Source organism: Heterodontus francisci, chromosome 1, assembly GCF_036365525.1.
Source record: "Heterodontus francisci isolate sHetFra1 chromosome 1, sHetFra1.hap1, whole genome shotgun sequence".
In the NCBI taxonomy this organism is placed as follows: Eukaryota; Metazoa; Chordata; class Chondrichthyes; order Heterodontiformes; family Heterodontidae; genus Heterodontus; species Heterodontus francisci.
This window is the reverse complement of record NC_090371.1, coordinates 130,066,649-130,081,310: the sequence shown is the minus strand read 5'-3', so window position 1 is coordinate 130,081,310 and position 14,662 is coordinate 130,066,649. Positions and strand designations below refer to the sequence as shown.

The 14,662-nt window shown below is 43.3% G+C and overlaps 1 protein-coding gene across 1 annotated transcript in view; it reads right to left on the bottom strand.

The window, feature by feature from the left end:
• The window catches only part of LOC137372287 (gamma-aminobutyric acid receptor subunit alpha-2-like), a 449,916-nt gene that overhangs the window by 123,983 nt on the left and 311,271 nt on the right, over positions 1-14,662 (bottom strand). Inside the window, exons 5-6 of the mRNA XM_068036058.1 lie at positions 9,026-9,246; positions 6,411-6,493 (exon numbers count right to left, since the gene is read on the bottom strand). Coding sequence (XP_067892159.1) covers positions 6,411-6,493; positions 9,026-9,246 — 304 coding nt within the window. The remainder of the gene's footprint in view (positions 1-6,410; positions 6,494-9,025; positions 9,247-14,662) is intronic.

Here is a 14,662-nt window from a genome sequence, read left to right as displayed (position 1 = left end):
ATTTAAATTGCTAACCCACTTCTCTGGAGGGGTTTACGTACAACCAGCCAAACATGACTAAGTTAAAGCTGCGTCTTGGCAGGTTTGCGCTGGCTTCGTATTTTGGCCACTTTAATTTCCCACCTGCACCATTCCAGGTTTTATGCCAGTTTGACTGCAAAAGACTTATTGTACAAATACATAAAGGAGGACATCACACAAACTTTACATGCACTTTCAAACTCCATCTATAGATCCACTAGAGGGTAAAGGGAATGTCACATGAACATACAGGTTTGTCAACAAGGTATTTATATCAAACATCAAAAACCTGATTTTAATTCAGGTGTGTATAGGTAGAGCTGGCAGGGTCAAATGCCACTGACCTTGGCAGTATGAGGCCCATGCAACTCCCAGGCTTCATCTACATGCCTTTGGTCATTGCCTACCTAAAGCCACCTGGAAGAGGTAGCTGACTGGCAGACAGGAGCAGAATGTTCAAGCACTCCAGTAAGGCACAGAAGGGGGTCCCGGGAAAATCTCACGATTTGGAAAGGTAGGCGGAACCTGGGGTAGAGAATGCCTCAACTATCCTTGTGGGCCAGGGGGAGCAATCATGATCCTGCTGAACCTACAAGGAAAGTTAAAAAAATTTCCAACAAAATACCTATTTTTGTTTCTTCTGGTTCCAACACTTCTTTCCACGAGCTTCACCTGGTGGGAAAGCTACAACAGCAGTCAAGCCTTAATGCCATCATCGAGCCCAGGTGTCCTTGCTCCTTGATCAAGATAGGTGGGTAAATCTCCTAGCCGATTTTAACTGCTTGCCCTACTGGCTCTAAGTATGTGGATCAAATCATCGGGTTTTCCATGGCCACCAATCACTTTTTACTGGCAAAGCTAATATGTAATTTGAAAGGGAGTAGGAATAGTTTACAGGTCTGGAATAATCTCATTTCACAAGCTATTAGGTTGTACCATGTACAGACCAGACAGGATGGGCAGCACAGTGGCGCAGTGGTTAGCACCGCAGCCTCACAGCTCTCGCGACCTGGATTCAGTTCTGGGTACTGCCTGTGCGGAGTTTGCAAGTTCTCCCTGTGACTGTGTGGGTTTTCGCCAGGTGCTCTGGTTTCCTCCCACAGCCAAAGACTTGCAGGTTGATAGGTAAATTGGCCATTGTAAATTGCCCCTAGTGTAGGTAGGTGGTAGGAGAATGGTGGGGATGTGGTAGAGAATATGGGATGAAAGTCGGATTAGTATAAATGGGTGGTTGTTGGTCGGCACAGACTCGGTGGGCTGAAGGGCCTGTTTCAGTGCTGTATCTCTCAATAAATAAAATCAGAACAGCATTCTCTTTGGTGGCTCCACAGTTGGTCAGTTTCCTAGGTGGAGGTCCAGAAGCAGATCAGTGACCTACAGGGCTGAATTTTAAGCCTAAATAACCTGTGGGATGTTTAAACTTTAAAAATTTCAAACTCAGCCCCAACCCACCCACTTCCAGGTTTAATGGAGGTAGAACAATGACAAGCAGCCAACCTGCTTCCAAGAGACAAGTTGACTATTTAAATATTTTAAAGAGGTTGGCAACCTTTGATTTAACCAGCTTTGCAGGTTTAACTCTGGCCAGCTGAATTTCCCAGGCTTCAGGAAACCCAGCAGCCGAAGGAAAGTGAGGACAGCTTCCCTTGGCACCCCAAGCCCCCCACGCCATACACTCCTGCCACCCCACCCGCAGGTCAGGGATCGGGTTCCTGCCCCATGACCTTCCCACTAGCAGCAGCAGCAGGCCACTCACCTGTGACTGCAGCCTTCTCTGGAGTGCTCACTGCCTGACTGAAAACCAAGGCTGTCAATCGGGCTGACTTCCAGGTGGGGAGTCTGTCAAAGCAAAACTCCACAGCATGTGGCGAAACCTGAATTTCTGTGTTTCCCTGTCAAGATTCAGCCACACTGGCAGCCATGGGAGAATGATAAGAAAGAAAGAAAGCTAGGAAGACAGGAAGGAAGGCAGAGAGACAGAAAGGAAGAAAGGAAGGAAGGGGGGGTATTTTATGGGCCTGCACGAGTGGCTTTCATGGTGGGAGGGGTGACTTAATTAGGTGGAAGGTAATATTTTGATTTCCCGACACCGGGTTCAATTTTAGAGATTAAATCGGCGGTTCAGGCCTCACGTCGTCTGGTGGTAGGTTCCAACTTTTCATACATTTACATACCATGACTACTTATTATCTTATAATTATATAAAATTAAGTCCTACCTGCCAGATTAAGTTGGTGGCGCATGGGAACCTCATGGCCTCTGGTTCACATGCGGTTAAAGGTGGCGTGCACTAGTCAGTTTTGTGCAGCTCTGTCTAAGGTCAGTGGTTTTCTTTCTTGAACTCTTCAGCACAAGGAAGGGCAACATTGGCTTGGATGTTTAGTGCTAGGCTCGGGACCGGCAAGGGCAATTCTTTTGGTGGAGGGGGTTGTGGGGGGGGGGGGTGGTGTTTGGAGAGGGTGGGGTCTTGGGTGCCTAGAGGTGCAGAGGAGGGAAACCAGAGAGGGCAGAGGGTGGGGTAGCAGGTGCCTGCAGGTGTGGAGGAGGGAGGCCAGGGAGGGCAGAGGGGGGAGTCTTGGGTGCCTGAAGGTGCAGAGGAAGGATGCCAGGGAGGGCAGAGGGTGGGGTATCAGATGCCTGCAGGTGCGGAGGAGGGAATGGTCGAGCATTCAGGGTGTGGAGTCAGTGGTGTTGATGCTGGTGTTGGGGGAGGTGTGTTTGGAGTAGATAATGTATTTGAGGTCTAAAGGGAGGGATGAGTACAGTAAATGTTGGGGTCATATGGGGCGAAGTCAGGGTGCTGGCTGGCGGAAGGAACAGTCACAGAGAGCACTGCGAATCGGTAGGGGGGAAAAGGTCAAGAGTCTAGGGTCGGTATTGGAAGGAATCATAGGGCGGGGACAGGATTGGGTACTACATTAAGATGGATAACTGGAGAATCTAGGGTGAGAGTGGGCATATCGTTGATGACGGGTGGAGGCATGGGGGGAAGAAATGGTATGTAAATGTCAATAATTATGCGGTCCACAGAAATGGACGGAGGTTCAAGGATCACTGAGGGAAGGTTCAAAGTAATGTTCAGTGGGTCAAGGGTGATGGGTGCAGGCTGGAAGGTGGCAGGAGGAGGGTGAAAGGTGGAGAAATTTGCCTCGTATGTGATACGCACCATTTTTCCAAACGGAACGATAAATTTCGTGAGCGTGCAAGGATTGCAGATGGAAGTGGGAGGAGGTCAGAGCTGGATGGGTGGAGATGCGGCTGTGCACAATAGGATGTGCACACAACCTATCTGCTCATGAGTTCAATGGTTCAGCATCATGGGCAAACAAGGTTGAATTTTAATTCTTGGATCATTCAAGCAGTTACGAAGTTGCAATGACATGGGTCTCATACACCCAATATTCTTGCTACCTCAGGCATAAGAGCAGAAAAAGCGACTATGGAGGGCTCTTGCCGCTCAATGGCTGATATTGCAACACCATCAGTAGGCATCACAGTGGAGGTGGCTGCTCACAATGATGCCCTCCATCGAAGGCATCATAGAGGACAGGCGCTGGCTCGTCAGCTCATCCTCAGGACTAGGACAAATCCCTTTCGGATGTCGAAGAGTCAGAGTCATTTACAGCACAGAAGGAAGCCAGTCAGCCCGATGTCAGAGATGTCTGAGGATGTCACGTGAAGTGGTCATTGAGATTTGTGGGATCATTCGGTAGGACCTGCAACCATGTGGTTTTGGTGGGAACCCCATGCCAATTGCCCTCAAGGTGAATGTGGCACTTAAATTTATTGCAAGCGGTGCTTTCTAGGGCTCAACGGGTGACATTTGTGGTATCTCACAGTCTGCCACCCACAGATGCATTAAAGAGGTGACCAATGCCCTATTCCATCATGCCAATGCTGTCATCTATTTCCCAGTAGGTGAGGACAGCCAGGCGGCAAGGTCTGCGGCTTTTGGCACCATCACTGGGCTCCCTGGAGTGCGAGGGGTGATTGATTGCACTCATGTGGTCATTAGATCTCCCTGGGACCAGTCAGCTGCATTTCTGAATCATGGCTTTCACTCTTTGAATGTTCATCTGGTTTGTGTCCACAGGTGAAAAATCATGCAGGCGTGTACTCGTTTCCTAGGGGGCTGTCATGACGCACGTATTTTGCGATAATCACAACTAACGGGAATCTTTGAAGCGCCAGTCCAAGTTAACATCTGGACCCAGGGTGACAAGGGTTACCCACTTTGGAAATGGTTGATGACACCAATGAGGCATCCCCAAAGTGCAGCTGAAAAGCGATACAATGCAGCTCACGCCTCTACCAGAGCCATAATCGACTACTGGCTTGCTGAAAATGCATTTTCGCTGCCTTAACAGGTCAAGAGGGGCTCTGCAATACACAACACAGAGGGTCTCACAAGTTGTTATATACTGCTGTGCAATAAACAACCTAGGAAAGCAACGCAGACATATTTCGCAGGAGGAGGAGGAATGAGAACAGCACTGCTCCTCCTTAGAGGAGGATGATTTGGATCATGCTGAGGAGGAGCCCATTCATGTTTATGAGCCATTGCCATTGAGAGAGGTGGACGGGACGCCAAGGATAACCTTACATTTGGCTGTTTCAGCCAAGTGTGAGGCACCTACATGATTACAGTTCCAATGCAGGAACTACATTGACATCTTGCGATACTGACCTACCCCTGTCAGCCTAACCATTGTTCAAATGTAAAAGCAGGCATCCTCTGCCATCTATAATTGCACATGGAGTGGAGTTTTGCTGAAGGGCACTGGCTGCTGAATTTTGAATGGAAAATATCTGTGGCTGACTTGAACATATGTCTACCATCCAGCCATGACCACTCAATTAGAACCAGCTACACCATAATATCACTTTGAGTACACCTACACCTGCTAACGCCTCCGTGACTGAAGTTGGACAAGCTTCTTTGTAAGGCATAGAAGGAAGGGCCTACTGAGCCTACATATGAAGATATTTCACAATGACTGCCTATTACCAAACTACAACTAGCGGTCAGTGAAGAATGAAGGATCAAACCTTAAAGTTAAAAGAAGAGTGGCCATGTCCTTCACTCCTTTAGAAGCATTAAAGCGTGCAAGCCATGAGGTGTGCCTTACATTTTGGTTCTTTAGATTAGATTTTTAGATTAGAGATACAGCACTGAAACAGGCCCTTCGGCCCACCGAGTCTGTGCCGAACATCAACCACCCATTTATACTAATCCTACACTAATCCCATATTCCTACCAAACATCCCCACCTGTCCCTATATTTCCCTACCACCTACCTATACTAGTGACAATTTATAATGGCCAATTTACCTATCAACCTGCAAGTCTTTTGGCTTGTGGGAGGAAACCGGAGCACCCGGAGAAAACCCACGCAGACACAGGGAGAACTTGCAAACTCCACACAGGCAGTACCCGGAATCGAACCCGGGTCCCTGGAGCTCTGAGGCTGCGGTGCTAACCACTGCGCCACTGTGCCGCCACTCTCAATGAATGACTATAATGTCTCAAATTATAAAGCAAATAAGTGTACTGTTATATATTACTTTGACCACCCGTGCAACCTTCGTGCTCATAATTCTTCAATTTTTCACTTTCGGCCAATACGTCTGGGTGTTACCCTGACTTTAGCAGCTGAGCTGAAGGCAGTCTGCTCAGTGCACTGCCCCGTTGCCCTAAATGACTGTGGAGGGCATCCTCTGGAGGTATGGGGCCTTGAGGGCTCCATTCTACTGAGGGTCTCCAGCACTGGTGCAGGAGCATCCCCTTTTGGCTTACCGGCAGGAGGTAAGGGAGTCAATGTCGGGGTGGGGGGTGCGGGTGGGGGGAAGAGGATACACTAATTAATCTGGGGTGTCCTGAGAGGAAGGTCTGGGGCTGCTGGCACGTGCCCCTCCTCCATCTGGGTGCACAATGGCACCTGCCTGTCTCCCTGAGGGGAAGGGGCACCTGGAAGGATGTCTCAGTGGCTTGTTTCCCTCTTGCTTAGACTCTGTTGCACAAAGTCTATGTCTACAGTTATGGAATGAAGGTCAGAGCACATATGGGTCGAGTACTCAACCTGGTTCTCCATGAACCTCTCCATGGAGGAAGTCATACATTCACATCCCTGGGACATGGCTTGCATTGTAAATTATGCGGAATACAATGAACTTGAAATACATTGTATGGCTATTAATGTATAACACTTCAGGTATTCAAAGGAAATTTTGTATATCATTTAACAGGGGTGTTGACTTATTTAGTTGAAATGTTAATATCATGCAGTTATTTCAAGGTCAATGAGTTCAAATAATAAATCATGTGTTTCAAGATCATGTAAGAAAATGGTATCAAATAAACCAGATCATGGACTAATTTAAATACTTACAGCTTCCAAATTTCAAGGGGCACGAATGTGCATCCATTGGAAAATCCTCCAAGTGCATTGGGCACTCTGCCTGGACAGTAAGCCTGTGAGAGCATACATTCAATGATTAGCTAATAGAAACTGCTGCTGTTATACAACATGCCATGTCATGAGCAAATGCATTTTATCAGAATTACATTGCACCATTTATAAATCTGTTGTAATTGACATTGTCAAAGGAAAAGTAAGGCTAGTTAAATTAGCAGAATTTTTTTTTGCAGGTTTTACTATTATTAATTGGTGTACTGGAGAGTTGTCTTCTTCAAGCTCACATAACCCAAACTGTACCTAAAATGATCTTATTGTGCTATAGGAGGATGACAATTAATCAATGAGTTACAGTGACATGACATCAATGAAGTATAAATGCACACTTCTTCCAGATAATGAGTAAATCTCCGATCACTGATAATTTGGTGTCTGTATTTCCCATAGAGCAATGTTCAAAAAATCATTTTAAATTAGTCCTCCAACTTTGATACTAAAGCATGTTGATGCTTTTCATGTAAATGGATCATTTCACATAACTCAACTTTACTTCAAAACAAAATAACCACATATTCTGATGGTGGTATGAAACTCAGAAATGTAGTAAACAGTGAGAAGGATAGTAACAGGCTTCAGGAGAACATGAACAGACTGGTGAAATGGGAAGATACATGGCAGGTGAAAATTAATGCAGAGTAACGTGAAGTGACTCATTTTGTTAGGAAAAATGAGCAGAAGCAATACAAACTATATGGTACAATTTTAAAAGGGGTGCAGGACAGAGGTGTACATACACAAGTCGTTGAAAGTGGCAGGACAAGTTAAAGCAGCTGTCAAAAAGGCATAGGGGATTCTTTGCTTTATAAATAGAGGCATTGAGTACAAAAGCAAGGCAGTTATAGTAAATCTTTATAAAACACTGGTTAGGTATTGTGGCCGATTCTGAGCACCATACTTTAGGAAGGATGCCAAAGCCTTGGAGCCGATGCCGAAAAGATTTACCAGAATGATACCAGGTATGAAAGACTTCAGTTATGTGGAGAGACTGGAGAAACTAGGGTTTTTCTTCTTACAGCAGAGAAGGTTAAGGGCAGATTTGACAGAGGTGTTCAAAAGCATGACGAGTTTTGATAAGAGTAAATAAGGAGAAACTGTTTCCAAAGGCAGAAGGGTCAGTAATTGGAGGACACAGATTTAAGATAATTAGCAAAAGGCTCAGAGGTGACATGAGGGAAAAAAATATTGCAGTGAGTTGCTATACCTGAAAGAGTGGGAAATCCGATTCAATAATAACATTCAAAAGGGAATTGGATAAATAATTGAAAAAGAAATAGTTGCTGCGTTATGGGGAAAGAGCAGGGGAGTAGGACTAAGTGGATAGCTCTTTCAAAGAGCCAAACATGATGGTCCAAATGACCTCCTTCTGTGCTGCATGACTGATTCTATGATTCATGCTTTCCTTACAATTTACTCGAGTGGTACTAGCAAAAATGTCTCCTGAACTTGTACTAGGGGGCAAAACCATACACTGAGAACAAAGAGACAGCACTAGAAATTTGGCCAGGCTCATTTTTAGGTGTGCAGAGAATCCAGATGTTATTTCCTGCCTTTGAATGCTGAAGCCCAAAGCTCCCACCATATTGAGCCACAACCTCGTTATAATGGAGATGAGTCCAGGCTCGTGCCACTGCTAGCATCACAGCAGCCCTGAGGTAAGTGGGTCCATGGGTTGCGTCTGGGTTCATAGTCGGGAATCCGGTGGATCAGGAATCAGATCAGGACGAACTGGATAGCTCTTTCAAAGAGAGATGGGGGCCGGCGGCAATGGGAAAGGGAGTGATGGCGATGGGGGTGGGAATAGCGGTGATTAGTTTCAGGCCCAGCTAAGTTACTTAGCTTCTTGGTTGGGTCTAATTGGTGACCTGAGGTCTGGATTCCCTGCGTGCAATGTCTAAGGGTACACCAATCTTAGAGAGGGGTCTTAAACAGGTTTATTTGCATAGGAAAAGGGGTTACCAACTGTATCCTAATTCAAAAATGGCAGGTAGTGCATTTCTGAGTGAAATAGTGTGTATGTTTCCTGTGCACCATACTGGAACCTTAGCAGTGACAGTAGCTGGACCAATTTCTCGGCTACAGATTTAAAAGGATGAATAAAAAGAATAAAAGGACTAGGTATGAAAGATAAGTGCATATAGTTGGTCAGCTACAACGTCTTCTTTACAGCTGTCATGTGAATCTTCCTTGCCCTCATATTTGTGCCTGTTTTGTATTCAAATGATTGATATGTTAGTGAACTTCAAACATTATTCTTACCATTACCAGGACTATGGCAATGATCTTTGCTGCAATTAGGTGACTTAAGAAACAATACACAATTAGATTTTGTAACCTTTATCTAACTACATGACCCACTGTGGAGAGACAACAGAATATTCTAAATGTTTAATTTATTTAAAACCCGTTTCTATACCTTATGCATTTTTCTGTATTCACATGAGTTTCATGTTAGGGACACATGACACTACCCTACCAAATGGAAAAGTTGCAGAAATAGCTATTGCAGCTTTTAATATTGAACGTTTTACCTCATTGTATAAAGAAGTGTCCCATCATCTTGGATTCGTAGCAGCTTGTTTGGCATGGTCATGTTATGTGCCACTGACTTCTTGCCATTATAAAAGAATGTGTCAGGTGTCCATATCTTACTGGCCATCAGGTTGTTCAATCGAAGAATGTTCATTGGACCCTTAAACTTAAGCCTTTCATCTTTCCAACTTTGCCGAAAGAACACATCAATTGTGTATTCCTGTTAATGTCAATCAATTTATGTTCAGAATAGTAGGTACATCGTAGTAGTAAAAAATGCATGAACTTATAGCCTCACCATAGGAAAGGAAATCAAGATCAAATCCATCGTTTTTCCTCTAGTTTCTCTGATACCTTAAGAGACCATTCTTTGTACAGTATCAAGACAATTTTATTTACATGATGAGGAGCTGAGAGAGCAGCTCTTAGCTGGAAACCTAAGACCCATCAACACTATACATAACTGTCAAATAATTCAAAGAGAATATTTACTTTATTTTTGAAATTTCACCACTGTTGAACAGTTCTGGTAATCTTACCACTCCCTTTCATAATGTTTATGTTCAAAATTCAGGTAAATAGGGAATAAATAGTTTTCTTACAGTTTATTAATTCAGCAGTTCAGTTGTTCTGGCAAATAGAAACCAACATTTTAATATCTTGACCACAGTATTCATCCTTCTTCTTTGATGTATTAGTAGGGAAATGGTGTTAGGGAAATTAATGGGATTGAAGGCCATAAATCCCCAGGGCCTGATAATCTACATCCCAAAGTATTTAAGGAAGTGGCCCTAGATGCATTGCTGGTCATTTTTCAAAATTCGATAGACTCTCGAACAGTTCCAACGGATTGGAGGGTAGCTAATGGAACCCCACTATTTAAAAAGGAGGTAGAGAGAAAACAGGGAATTATAGACCAGTTAGCCTGACATCAGTAGTGGGGAAAATGCTGGAGTCGATTATAAAAGATGCAATAGTAGAGCACTTGAAAAACAATGACAGGATTGGACAAAGAAAGCATAGATTTATGAAAGGGAAATCATGCTTGACAAATCTACTGGAATATTTTGAGGATGTAACTCGTAGAATAGATAAGGGAGAACCAGTGAATGTGGTGCATTTGGACTTTCAGAAGGCTTTCGATAAGGTCCCACATAAGAGATTAGCGTGCAAAATTAAAGCACATTGATCGAGAACTGGTTGGCAGACAGGAAACAAAGAGTAGGAATAAACAGGTCTTTTTCCGAGTGGCAGGCAGTGACTAGTGGGGTACCGCAGGGATCAGTGCTAGAACTCCAGCTGTTCACAATATATATTAATTATATAGATGAGAGAATTAAATGTAATATATCCAAGTTTGCAGATGACACAAAGCTGGGTGGGAGTGTGCGCTGTGAGGAGGATGCAGAGAAGCTCCAGTGTGATTTGGACAGGTTGAGTGAGGGGGCAAATACATGACAGATGTAGTATAATGTGGATAAATGTGAGGTTATCCACTTTGGTGGCAAAAACAGAAAGGCAGATTATTATCTAAATGGCGATAGATTGGGAAAGGGGGAGGTGCAGCGAGACCTGGGTGTCCTTGTGCACCAGTCTCTGAAAGTAAGCATGCAGGTGCAGCAGGCAGTTAAGAAGGCAAATGGTATGTTGGCCTTCATAGTGAGAGGATTCGAGTACAGGAGCAAGGATGTCTTGCTGCAATTATACAAGGCCTTGGTGAGACCACATCTGGAGTATTGTGTGCAGTTTTGGTCTCCTTATCTGAGGAAGGATGTTCTTGCTACGGAGGAAGTGCAGTGAAGGTTCACCAGACTGATTCCTGGGATGGCAGGACTGACGCATGAAGAGAGATTGGGTCGATTAGGCTTGTATTCGCTAGCGTTTAGAAGAATGAGAGGGGATCTCATAGAAACCTTCAAAATTCTAACAGGACTGGACAGACTAGATGCAGGAAGGATGTTCCCGATGGCAGGGGAGTCCAGGACCAGGGATCACAGTCTAAGAATAAGGGGTAAGCTATTTAGGACTGAGATGAGGAGGGATTTCTTCACCCAGAGAGTGGTGAACCAGTGGAATTCTCTACCACAGAAAGCAGTTGAGACCAAATCATTAAAGATCTTCAAGAAAGAGTTAGATATTAGAGTTAGTTCTTAGGGCTAGAGGGATCAAGGGATATGGGGAGAAAGCAGGAACAGTGTACTGAGTTTGGATGATCAGCCATGATCGTATTGAATGGTGGCGCAGGCCTGAAGGGCCAAAACGCCTACTCCTGCTCCTATTTTTCTATGTTTCTATGTACATATGATTTCAGCATTTTTTGGTGAAAATGGCATGCGGGTAATAACAATATATTGACAATAACAAACATTACAAACATAGTAACATAGGAGCAGGAGTAGGCCACTCAGCCCATGGAGCCTGCTCTGCCATTCAATATGATCATGGCTGATCATCCACTTCAATGCCTTTTCCCCACACTATTCCCATATACCCTTATGTCATTGACATTTAGAAATCTGTAAATCTCTGCTTTAAAGATACTCAATGACTGAGCTTCCACAGCCCTCTGGAGTAGAGAATTCCAAAGATTCACAACGCTCTCAGCAAAGAAATTTCTCCTCATCTCTGTCCTAAGTGGCTTCCCCTTTATTTTGAAATTATGTCCCCTGGTTCTAGACTCCCCAACCAGGGGAAACATCTTAGCTGCATCTAACATGCCTATCCCTTTAAGTATTTTGTAGGTTTCAATGAGATCATCTCTCATTCTTCAAAACTCTAGAGAATACAGGCCTGGTTTCCCCAATCTCTCTTCATAGGACAGTCCCGCCATCCCAGGAACAAGTCTGGTGAACCTTCACTCCCTCTATGGCAATAATATCCTTCATAAGGTAAGAGGATCAAAACTGCACAGAGTACTTCAGGTAAGGTCTAACCAAGTTTCTACACAATTGAAGCAAGACTTCACTACTCCTGTACTCAAATCTGCTTATGATAAAGGCTAACATACCATTAGCCTTTTTAATTACTTGCTGCACCTGCATGTTAGCTTTCAGTGACTTATTGACAAGGACACCCAGGTCTCTTTGTACATCTACACTTACTAATCTCTTACATTTAAGAAATACTCAGCACATCTATTCCTCCTACCAAAATGGATAACCTCGCATTTTTCCACTTTATATTCCATCTGCCATGTTCTTGCCCACTCACTAAGTCTTTCCAAATCCTCTTGAAGCCACTTTGCATCTTCCTCACAACACACATTCCCACCTAGTTTTGTATCATCCACGAACTTGGAAAATACTATATTTGGTCCCCACATCCAAATCATTGATATATATTGTGAACAGCTGGGGCCCAAGCACTGATCGCTGCTGTACCCCACTAGTCACAGCCTGCCAACATGAGAATGACCCGTTTTTTCTTACTCTCTGTTTTCTGCCTATTAACCAATCTTTAATTCATGCCAGTATATTACCTCCTATCCCATGTGCTTTAATTTTGCTAACTAACCTCCTGAGGGGGGCTTTATCAAAGGCCTTTTGAAAATCCAACTATACCATGAGCACTGACTCATCTTTATCAATTCTGTTACTAACATCCTCAAAAAACTCCAACAGGTTTGTCAAACATGATTTCCCATTCAGAAATCAATGTTGACTATGCCCAATCAGATCATTATTATCCAAGTGTCCATTTATCACATCCTTTAGAATAGATACCAGCATTTTCCCAACAACTGATGTAAGGCTAACAGGTCTGTAATTCCCTGTTTTCTCTCTCCCTCCCTTCTTAAATGGTGGGATGACATTTGCTACCTTCCAATCTACAGGAACTGCTCCAGAATCTATAGAATTTTAGACGATGATCACCAATGCATCCATTATCTCCATAGCTACCTCTTTCAACACTCTGGGATGTAGATTATCGGGTCCTGGGGACTTATCAACTTTCAGCCTCATTAATTTCTCCAATACAACCTTCTTACTAATACTAATTTCCTTCAATTCCTCATTTTCCCTAATCCCTTGGATCTCTAATTCTGGGAGATTTCTTGTATCTTCCTCAGTGAAGACAGACACAAAGTAATCATTTAGTTTCTCTGCCATTTCTCTATTCCCCATTTTAAATTCTCCTGACTCTGCCTGTAATGGACCCACATTTATCTTATCCAAAAGTCTCCTTTTTATGTACCTATAAAAGCTTTTACAGTCTGTTTTATATTTTTTGCTAGCTTACATTCATATTCTATTCTCCCTTTCTTTATCAGTTTCTTCATCCTCCTTTGCTGTATTCTGAAATCCTCCCAATCCTCAGGTTTACTACTATTTATGGCAACTTTATAGGCCTTTTCTTTTAATCTTATACAATCCTTAACTTCTTGTGTTATCCACGATTGACTGCCTTTACTTTTGGGTTTTATTGTGCCTTGAAGGAATGTATAGTTGCTGTAAACAATGTAATATTTCTTTGAAGACTATCCTTTGTCTCTGTACTGTCATACTTTTTAATGTATTTTCCCAATCCACCTTAGCCAATTTGCTCCTCATACCTTCAATATTTCCTTTGTTCTAATTTAATACCCTAACTTCAGATTGAACTACCTCACTTACAAACATATTGTAAAATTTGATCATATTATGGTCACTCATCCGTAATGGTTCTTTTATAATAAGATTATTAATTAAGCCCTTTCGCATTACATAATATTAGATCTAAAATAGCCTGTTTTCGAGTTAGTTCCTCAACATAGTGCTCTAGAAAACCATCCCCAACACACTCCAGAAACTCATCCTCCACAGCATTAGTGCTCAATAGGTTTATCCAGTCTATAAATGACTTAGGTGAAGGGACCAAAGGTATAGTTGCTAAATTTGCTGATGATACAAAGATAGGTAGGAACGTAGGTTGTGAAAAGCACATAAGGAGGCTACAAAGGGATAGAGATAAGTTAAGTGAGTGGGCAAAAATCTGGCAGATGGAGTATAAGGAGGAAAAATGTGAAGATTTCCACTTTAGCAGGAAGAATAACAAAGAAGCATATTATCTAAATGGTGAGAGATTGCAGAGCTCTGAGATGCAGAGGGATCTGAGTGTTCTAGTGCATGAATCGCAAAAGGTTAGTATGCAGATACAGCACGTAACTAGGAAAGCTAATAGAATGTTATTGTTTATCGCGAGGGGAATTGAATACAAAAATAGGGAGGTTATGCTCCAGCTTATGCAGGGCATTGGTGAGACCACATCTGGAGTACTGTGCACAGTATTGGTCTCCTTATTTAAGGAAGGATGTAAATGCGTTGGAAGCGGTTCAAAGAAGGTTCACTAGACTGATAGCTGGAATGGGCAGGCTATCTTATGAGGAAAGATTGGACAGACTAGACTTGTATCCACTGGAATTTTGAAGAGTAAGAGGCGACTTGATTGAAACATATAAGATCCTGAGTGATCTTGACAGGGTGGATGTGGAAAGGATGTTTCCCCTTTTGGGAGAATCTAGAACCAGAGGTCACTGTTTAAAAATAAGGGGTCGCCCATTTAAGACAGAGATGAGGAGAAATGTTTTCTCTCAGTGGGTCATGAGTCTTTGGAACTCTCTTCCTCAAAAGGTAGTAGAAGCAGAGTCTTTGAATATT